At 36.3% G+C, this 10,939-nt stretch overlaps 1 protein-coding gene across 4 annotated transcripts in view; it reads right to left on the reverse strand.

Annotated features, from left to right (window-relative positions):
* Nucleotides 1–10,939, reverse strand: part of Naa25 (N-alpha-acetyltransferase 25, NatB auxiliary subunit) — a 72,967-nt gene that overhangs the window by 26,455 nt on the left and 35,573 nt on the right. For all 4 annotated transcript variants that reach the window (XM_048785625.1, XM_015502535.2, XM_048785626.1 and 1 more), the window contains 2 exons: nt 5,394–5,601; nt 4,498–4,587 (listed from right to left, as the gene is read on the reverse strand). In XM_048785625.1, coding sequence (XP_048641582.1) covers nt 4,498–4,587; nt 5,394–5,601 — 298 coding nt within the window. The remainder of the gene's footprint in view (nt 1–4,497; nt 4,588–5,393; nt 5,602–10,939) is intronic.

Below are 10,939 nucleotides of genomic sequence, written 5' to 3' on the forward strand. Positions count from 1 at the left end.
CATGGCATTTGCCGGTATATGGACGAACTGGAGAATATCATGCTAAACAAAATAAGCCAATCCCAAAGAACCAAAGGCCAAATGTTTTTTCTGATATTCAGAATCTAATTCACAATGGGGGGAGGGGAACAGAGGTACTTTGGATTAGACAGAGGGGAGTGAAGAGAACGGGAATGGGTATAGAGGTAGAAATGACAGTAGAATGAATCGGATATTATTACCCTATGTGCACATGATTATAGACCGCTGTAACTCTTCATCATTTACAACCACAAGATTGAGAAGTTATACTCCCATCTATATATGTTTCAAAATGCATTCTATTGTCATGTATAACTAATTAGAACAAATTAAAAAAATTTAATTTGCCAAAGTGGGCAATAAAACAAAAATAAAATTTGTCTTTAGAATCTATTTAAAGAAGGTACTAAGAAACACAGACAAAACTGTGTGCAAAAATATTCACTATTACAATAACATCCACACATGGAAACATCATAGAACCATGTGCCACAAAGTTTTTAATTATAATGTGCTTGTACAATAATGTTCAGTAAACATATGAACAGAAAAATGTAAGTTACTGTGAAGCAGTGACCTCAAACCTATAAAATATGAATAGAAAAAGTAAGAAAATATATAAAAATATATATTTCATATATATTGGGTTCTGGAGAAATGAAATTTTAAAGTGTTTTCCAAAATTTTACAAGCTACTTTTTTTGGGGGGGGGGGTATTATCAGATATTGAACTCAGGGGCACTCGACCACTGAGCCACATCCCCAGTCCTATTTTGTATTTTGCTTAGAGACAGGGTATCACTGAGTTGCTTAGTGCCTCACTAAATTGCTGAGACTGGTTTTGGACTCACAATCCTCCTGCTTTAGCCTCCCGAGCAGCTGGGATTACAAGTGTGTGCCACTGCGCCCAGCTTAAGCTACTTTTATACTCCGTAAAAACAGCTAAAACCTCCATGCATTAAAAAATATTTTAAGGTTATTCTATATGCTTTTGTTTCCCCAAAAGAAATAAAAAATTGAAGCCTTTAGAAAAATATCAATGATAATCCAACCCACACTATGAAAACTACCTATAATCTACCCAATTTTTTTATTAGCTACACATGATCTTGACAACCATTTTTTTTTAATGTATTTCTTCTGAACTATAATAACTTTTATCCAAGGCTAGCCACAAACTTTTGATCCTCCCGCCTTAACTACTATGCTGAAGAAAAAAAAATATTTTGCAAAAATATAAAGCATTCTTATTAATCCTTTCACATTCAAATCAATCTCTTTCAAAACCTTCAGTAATTATTCAACAACTTCTAATTTCTACTAGATCTGTGGTGTTCGGGCATAGCTCAGTAGTAGCATGCTTGCCTGATATGCACAAGGCCCTGGGTTCAATCCCCAAGGCTGCAAAAAAAAAAGTAGATAAAATAATGACTATGCCTGATTAGAGCACTTCAATATCCCTCTCATTGAGTTCAAAAAATTCTGCATCCTTACAAGATCTGCAATTTCATTTTGCAGTTTCTGTTGTGGTTTTAATAAGCTCCTGTGTGAATGCAGGAATATTCAGAGGTGAGGTGATTGGTTTGTGATAGCTGTAACCTGATTATGGGGCATAGCTGGAGAAAGTGCATCACTGGAGGCATACCCTGGAAGGATTCATGTTCTCTGTGGCCCCTCCCACAATGCTTCCTAGATGCTATGAGAGCAATTTCCTTCTGTTAGGATGTTTTGCCTCCCTTGGACCCAAAACAATGGAGTTGGCCCACCATGAACTGAACCTCTGGAACTGTGAGCCAAAATAAACTTTTCCTTAAGTTGTTCTTATTATTCTTTTTTTTCTTTTTCTTTTTTGGTGGGGAGTGCCAGTGATTGAACCCAGGGGTGCTTAACTACTGAGCCACATCCCTAATTTTTTATTTTGAGACACAGTCTTCCTAAGTTGCTTAGAGCCTTGCTAAGTTGCTGAGGCTAGTTTTGAACTCCCGATCCTTCTGCATATCAGCCTACCAAGCTGCTGGGATTACAGGCATGCACCACCACACCTGGCTCTTAAGTTGCTCTTGTTGGGTATTATGATCACAGCAACAATAGGCTAACTAACACAGTTCACAATGTATTTGCACTGCAGGACTTTTTTTGCGGGGTGGGTACTGGGGATTGAACTCAGGGGCACTCAACCACTGAGCCACATCCCCAATCCTATTTTGTATTTTTTATTTAGAGACAGGGTTTCAATGTGTTGCTTAGCGCCTTGCTTTTTGCTGAGGCTGGCTTTGAACTCGCAATCATCCTGTCTCAGCCTCATGAGCCACAGGAATTACAGACGTGCATGACCTCGCCCAGCACTGCACTGTAGAAATTTGATCAATTTACTATCGTCTTTCTCTCTGTTCTACATTTCCCTCGTCTACAAAATTGTGACAATAACTATATTACTATAGGTTTAAATTTGATTCATGGGGGCTAGGGATGTAGCGCAAGTGGTAGCGTGCTCGCATAGCATGCGTGAGGCACTGGGTTGGATTCTCAGCACCACATAAAAATAAAATAAAGCTATTGTATCCACCTAAAAAACAAAACAAAACAACAACAAACAAACAAATAAATTTGATTCATGGAAAGTACTTTCAAATATCTATCAACAAAAGTTTGCTGCTGCTATTATTATTATATGCCCAGATACCTTGCTCAAAATACAAGTGACTAGCAAAGCCATAGTCACTATGAGCAGCAATGGATGCAAGGGGTAAGTGGGGAAGGTTATTTGTATAGAAACCATATAACTAAGATGTCACTTCATTAGTGGTTTTTATATTAAGGTGACTTTGGAGTTCAATCCCCAGCACCAAAAAACAAAACAAAACAAACCACCAAGATGACTTTTGTAGCCCCAAGCAATTTCACAATGAATGGGTCTTCTTATGACAAGGAATCCCCCTCATCCATGGTACAACTGAGTATATAGCAAGTATTATGATATAGTTAGATTTAATGTCTTACAGAATATTAGAAGAGACATAAAATCTGCAATGATATTAGATGTAAAAATCAAGACAGGTGGGCTGGGTTGCGGTAGAGCGCTCGCCTAGCGCATGCGTGGCCCTGGGTTCAATCCTCAGCACCACATAAAAATAAATAAATAAAATAAAGGTATTGTGTCCAACTATAACTAAAAAATATATTTTTTTTTAAAAAAATCAAGACAGGCTTTTTGAAGCATCATTTGAGCATAAGTTAGATGAAGGAGGCAAAGAAGTTACTTCAACATGATGTTCAGGGATAGCAGTAAAAGATTTTTACAGGGGCTGGGGATGTGGCTCAAGCAGTATTGCGCTCGCCTGGCATGCATGCAGCCCAGGTTCGATCCTCAGCACCACATACAAAGATGTTGTGTCCGCCGAAAACTGAAAAATAAATATTGAAATTCTCTCTCTCTTTAATTAAAAAAAAAAAAAAAAAAGATTTTTACAAATAGATTCAGGATTGTGAGTATCTAAGAATTTGGCTGACTTTTACCCTCACCATTTCAGGTTGCCTCTAAAGATTTTCGGAATGGGGATGGTAGCAAAATTGAATGACCTGTGGAATGATCCATGAGGGCTGGGGCATCTTGCTCACCACTGTCTTCCCTAGCCCTTTCTATTTTCTGTACTTTAGTGTCATTAATAATATGCAATATACACCCAAAGATGTCCCCCCCAAAAAAATGACTAAATAAGAGTAAATTTCAGGGGGTGTGACCTGAAGAAAAGGCAATCCTAATACCATCTTCAAAATAATCTTTCTCTTCCTCAGTGACTTTATATATATATATATATTTACTTATTCTTATTTTTAGTTGTTGATAGACCTTTATTTTTATTTATTTATATGTGGTGCTGAGAATCAAACCCAGTGCCTCACAAATGCCAGGCAAGTGCACTACCACTGAGCCACAGTCCCACAGTGATTTATAATGTTGCCTTTACCATGAATTCTATTTTTTGAATTCTTCAAAAAGGCCAATCAAAACTTATTCCAAAAAAAGCCCACAACATTTTCCTGTATATAAAAATTGTTTTTAAATCAGTTTCATTATATTTTAACTATTATAGCTTTCTAGTAATTTTTTAAAACATTTTTTAGTTGTCAATGGAACTTTATTGTATGTGGTGCTGAGAATTGAACCCAATCACACATGCAAGTGCTCTTCCACTGAGCTCCAACCTCAGCCCTATAGTAGATTTTTTACAGTTATTATTCATTATTCAGAAACATTTAGAAACAGAATGGATAGATATTCACTATTCAAGATTATCCTGACTACAGGGAATAGGATAAATTGGAAACTTGAGTTCTTCTAGAAGCATCCTGGAGAAGGGAAAGGAAGACCTAAAAGCATAAATCAAATTCATGGATTATATAATTATACTAAGGAAAGAATACATACTTCTAATTAATTTAACATAAAGTTGAACTGAAATCACTATGACTCACCTGTTTCTCTCCATATATCAATAAGCACATGAACAGCAAGGAGACAGTAATAGTCTGAAAACTGCAATTCTGTTTTCAAACAGGATTTCCCTACAAGAGAAGAAAATAATCATATCTTTTCAAACATCTGTTCAACTATTACTGCCCCAAGGGAGTTTTTTATAGCAGAAAAGTGACAGGGAGAGAAGAGAAAAAAGAAATGAAAATAAGAATAGGATAAGTACCCCCCAAAATTAAATTAATTAATTAATTAAAAACACAAGTCATAAATCAAAGGGATCAAAAGAAAGTGAGACCACACTCAGTTGGGAGAGAAGGAAGGGCTCCAGCATAGAGAAGCTATCTATGATGATCCCACAAAAAAGATTGGGAAAGAGGTTTTTGGTGAAAAGCATAAACCAAGGGCCGTGTACAAAAAAAGTACCATTATATTCCTTACTTGGCCTAATATTTTTAATACAGAAATAGAGAAATAATGATATCTCCTAGTCAATTTATATCATACACATCTATGTATCCAGGCCACTCTGAAAAATCACCTACTTTAAGTATCTTATAATTTATAATATAACTTTGATTTAATGACATAGTCTATGTATTAAAAATATTAAGGCATACGGGCAGAAAATAGACAATTATTGTAACTATGCAATTCATATAAGTCCCAACGTAAGAGAGTTAACTCATTAGGAGAATATGGACAACAGTAAGTCACCTATAATTATTTAAAACTCCAAGCTTAAGAAAATCTTTGTCACTTATCACTTGGTCTTCCTTCTTGAAAAAATATTCTCCTTAGAAAACTAATTAAAACAGGGTACAACAGGTGCTTTAAAAACTGATTTCTAAGCCTTACCAAATCAGGGGACTACTGCACATTCTGAAAGGTTGCTTACCGAATTCCAGTCCATGTTGGTATCTTAGCATCAATTCCCTGACCACACTCAATTTCTGATTTTTATCCATGGTGTGGTACAAGCCAAGTAACCTCGTCAGCTGCACCACACACAAATGTTGTTGCAAAGCTCGGATGTCAGAAGGCAGTGCCAGCTTATCCTCTGTTGGTGTTGACAAAGGAACAACTCCGAGTAACTGATTAATAAACTGTGAGGTGGGGGAAAAGAGGACACAAGTCTCAAAACTCAACTAAACCTCAGTAGGCTGTAGTACAGAAATTGATATGGTCTATAAAAAGGCATCAATAAAAAAACTTTAAATTCCTTAGTATAATATTTCCATCTACCAAAAAATAAAAAAAGATTTGTGATAGGACACAATAATCATAGAACTGACACAATCATTCACTGATGGACAAAAGGATATTATCAATACCATGTACCACAAACAGTAAATATTAAAAAGATTATAACAATGTTTTATAAACTATAGAATTAACAAGATATATTATATCAATAAAAAGATTTAATTAGGGGTTGGGGATGTGGCTCAAGCAAGGCATGCCCAGGGCGTTGGGTTTGATCCTCAACACCACATAAAAAGAAAAACTAAAATCCACAATTATATTGATTTACTCTTTTTTTTTTTTTTTTTTTTTGCTAATGAGGATTAAACCCAGGGGCTTGCACATGCTAGATAAGCACACTATCATTAAGCTACAACCCAGCCTTTTTTCTTCGATTGGTTTGGGGACAAAGTCTTGCAAAGTTGCCCAGGCAATCCTTCCTCCGTCTCCCAAGTAGCTGGTATTACACATGTGCACCTTGTCAGCTGGCTACAAATAAATTATGAAAGGAAAGGTTGTACACTGAAGGGATGGTTACCATTGTTTTAAGTTTTTAAATTTTAGATAATTATAGATCAACATTTAGTTTTTAGAAGTAACAAATCCCATGTAGCATTCACTCAATTTCTCCCAACAATAGCATCCTGCCTTAAACTATAATTCTTTAAATTTGGTAAGAATTAAAAAAACAAAAATCACACACCAGTTCCAGTTATACACTTATTAAAAACATGCTTATTGTCACTCACTTTTAAAATCCTACTAAGATGACAATAAGGAATAAAAAAGGATTAAGCTCACAAAGATTAAAAAAAATGTAACTACATCACAGGCAACCACAAGAATGGAAAGTTATACTCCATGTATGTATAATATGTCAAAATATATTCTGTCATGTATATCTAAAAAGAACAAATAAAAAAATTTAAAAAACATAAAAAATGTGAAGAGATGACAGTAAATTAAAACAAGATTTCAAAAGACAAAAAGCAGGCGGTAAGCAATAATTGATTTATAGGGCCGAGCAGGGTGAAAACTCAGTTTGCAGAGGGAAGAACACCAAAAAGCAGTATATTTATTCCATTTCCAGAACCTCAGAAAACTCAAGAAATTTTCAACCACAGAACCTTCAAGACTCAAGAATTAAGGGTACCAGGTGTCTCTGAAGACTAAGGTATTATCATGGGATAAAAACAGAATGTGCTAAATTGGTCTAAGAACTTGGTCCCCTCCCCAAGCTCACAGACCCACTTCCTGAGGATGAACAGAAGCTAAACCAGAGACACTGTAGACTTGGGCAGAGCTGGCAGAGCTAAAAATAGGGGATAATGTGAAAATTTCTTATTCAATGATGAAAGCCTCATCCCCTCCCCTACATCTAAACTAAACTAATCCCAGAATACTTCAGTCAGAAGTATAAATCCCCTAACAGATGGTAGCAAAAAAGCCAGGGAAAGCATATCTAAGAGGCAGAGGTGGTGGCACACACCTTTCATCCTCTTAACTCTGTTGCTTACATCCATATCTAAATTATAAACATGTAGAAATTTGTTTATTTTCTTTAATATATTTTTTAGGTATAGACGGACCCAACACAATGCCTTTATTTTTATGTGGTGCTGAGGACTGAACCCGGGTCCTGCCCGTGCTAGGCGAGTGCTCTACCGCTGAGCCACAACCCCAGCCAGTAAATTTATTTTTAATTGGTATTTTCCTGTGGGATGTATGAAGGATTACCTTCTTTCTTATACAATTTCTTTCTTTTAGGGTTAATATTTTTTTTAGGTCCATTAACTCCAATCAGTATGGTTATACCATAATAGGGTAAATCTCCTCTTAGCATGGTCCATAACAAGAGGTTCCATTTAACCCCGATTCCTGCCTTATATTGGAGAGGGAAGAGGTTTCTGGGAATTGAACCCAGGAGCACGCTATCACTGAGCTACATCCCCAGCTCTATTTTGAGAGAGGGTCTCACTAAGTTGCTGAGGCTGCCTCAGCCTCTGGATTGTTGTAATTACACGTTGTGTGCCACTGTGCCCACTTAGCATTACTGGTTTTCATGCTTTTGATTACATGGCTATATAGTTCCTATTGCCAGCTCTACCATTCTTCCAAGTCTTTTTTTTTTGGTGGTGCTGGGAATTGAACCCAGGGCCTTGTGCATTCGAGATATATCCCCAGCCCCCTTGCAAGTCATTTTATATATTAGTTGTAATTATTCTTTTAAAAAAATGATCCATGCTTTTATATATATATATTTTTAGTTGTTGATGGATCTTATTTTACTCATTTATTCTATGAGGTGCTAAGAATTGAATCCAGTGTTACACATGCAAGGCAAGCACTCTACCACTGAGGTAAAACCCAAGCCTTAGTTATGTTCTTTTTTTGGTATTAGAGACTGAACACAGGGGCACTTGACCGCTGAGCCACATCCCCAGCCTTATTTTGTATTTTATATTTTACTTAGAGACAGCATGTCATTGAGTTGCTGAGCGCCTCGACACTGCTGAGGCTGGCTTTGAACTCTCAATTCTCCTGTCTCAGCCTCCAGAGCAGCTGGGATTACAGGCGCATGCTACTGTATGTTTATTTCTTAATGCCTTCCTTAGTGAATCTTTCAGATTTTATTATGAAATAAATATGCACATTTTTAGTCTATAAATTTTTTAAAAATATACTTTTAGTTGTTCTTGAACACAATATCTTTATTTATTTTTATGTGATGCTGAAGATCGAACCCAGGGCCTCATATACTGGGTATGAGGCAGGTGCTCTACCACTGAGCTACAGCCCCAGGCCCTAGTCTATAAATTTTTTGCTGTGCAAAAAACTCTTCAAAAACTAGAATAATTCTGTTTGATTCTAAAACATCAAGGCAAAGAAAACAAAATATTAAAATATCGTCCTGCATAAGCCACTTCAGAATTACTAGATTTGATGGTTCATTCTTACTGGCTAGTCATACTTGAAAGACCTGGTTCACAATCCATTCCAATAGCAGTTCTCAGCTTGAATACTATTGGGTAGTTTGAAATTCTCCAACAAACATACTTGCTGAGTGACAGAATTTTTAGCTAATGAAATCATCCTGCTAAAAAGTTAAAAAGCTGTGACAGCAAAATTAAAATTCATACAGAATAAGATTACAAAATAAGATTGAAACAGCTTAAATCCTTAGACTCAGAACAATGACCATCCTTATCACTGCTAGTATTCCAACAGGATTCCTGTGAGTAGATAAATCTTACCATATGGGGGTCACATGAGATGATCTAAGATTTTTTGAACAAAGCACTCAATGAATCCATTCTACATGGTTTAAGATTCTGCTTAAATCCTTCCAGAAACACAAAACTCACATACAGTACTTTTAAAGAATTCTGACTACTAAAAATATCATTTTCTTACTGAGCCAAACTCTGAATTCCCTCTTTTCTTCTCTCTTCTACAAGATAACTTGTAAGTCTGTGAATAGATCTACTACTCTGACATCACCAGATCAAACTTCTTTTCCAGGCAATCATTTTTCTTTCTCATGGGCTTTCAAATCCTCCTACAACCCAGAACCCTCTAGTTTGGATGTATTATAATTCATCCAGAAATTCCTGCGCTTGGTGTGAGCCCTTTAAGCACAGTATCCCAAGAACTGCTCTACTAAACAAACATAAATGGTGACAGCCATGTAAGAGCCCCATGGAGAGACCACTGGGACTCCTTGCCAGTTAGGGAATACACTACTCCATCTGCCTAAGATGTTTCACCTACAGAGCCCTGATGGACTCAAGATAGGGCCACAAAAAAATACTCTAGTCATCTCTAGACCTATGCTCCCGATGTGCATCATTCATTAGAGACAATGGAAGATTTTCTGGGAGAACAGATGGTGGTGGCCCTAAGACGGGAAGACTTCTAACCTTTGACACAACCTTCGCTGAATTATTTTTGAGCAAAATAGATAGAAGTCACTGGCTTTCGTTATATATGCTATTATTTCTTTGAATGGTACTCTGTTCCACCTCAGGTACATAATTCTTCAGTGGGTAGAGTACTCCAACTGCCCAGGATACTTCAGGCTAAGCACTAAAATTCTTTAATGTGGAACAAGATATAAAGTTCCCATCAATGAGTGGGCAATTTGTCCCAAAACACATTGCTGTGTATGAGTACAAAACACACAGGCCCTCCACCAGATATAGAACTGATTCACATCAAAAATTCAATACATGCATGAGCCCTGATTTCACCCTTGAGCATCGCCAAACACTCAAGGCATGACAACTAAATATAATGTAGTGTCCTGCATCAAATGCTGGAACAGAAAAAGAGCATTATTGGAATAATGCCTTCCTTAGTGAATCTAGAGGCTATTTAATAGTAATATACCAACATCAGTTTCTAAATTGGGCAAATATAATTATTTAAAGTATTAACTTATTAAAATATTCACCAGCTTTAGAGGAAGCTGAGTATTCAATTACTCTGTACTATTTTGCAGCATTTCTATAAAACTAAAATCATTCTAAAATAAAGTTTTAAGTTATAAAAAAAAATCCCTGACACTTCAGTTTCAGACTGCTTCAGCAGAATAAATCAAGGTTTAAAATAATCAGTGACTAACTATGGCACTTTTTAGCATGTCAGAGACAAGACATTAAAAGAAGAGCCCACTGCATTTCATAAAAATTAAAAATTTTTGTGTTGGAAAGGACTTTGTTAAGAGAATAAACTGATAACCTACAGAATGGGAAAAAATATTTCATCTACAATGAAGAACTTGAATATAAAAAGAATTCCTAAAACTCATGAGTGAAAAGAAAATATTAAATAAATTAGAAAATGGGCAAAAGACACATTTCACTGAAGAGAGTCAGATGGTAAATAAATACAGGAACAATCATTATACACCTAATGTTTTCTCCCCCCCCTTTTTTTGGGAGATGCTAGAGGTAAACCCGGACACACTAGGTAAGCACTCTACCACTGAGCAATATATTCCAGCCCTTTTACACCTACCACAATGACTAAATCAGTGACAACACAAAATGCTGGTAAGAATGCAGAGAAACTGAATCATTCACTTGTTAGTGAGAATTTAAAATGAAAAACAGTTTATAGCTGGGGATGTAGCTCAGTTGTCACATGCACAAGTCCCTGGGTTCAATCTCCAGCGAAGGAAGGAAGGAAGGGAGGGAG

Source organism: Marmota marmota, unplaced genomic scaffold, assembly GCF_001458135.2.
Source record: "Marmota marmota marmota unplaced genomic scaffold, marMar, whole genome shotgun sequence".
NCBI lineage: Eukaryota > Metazoa > Chordata > Mammalia > Rodentia > Sciuridae > Marmota > Marmota marmota.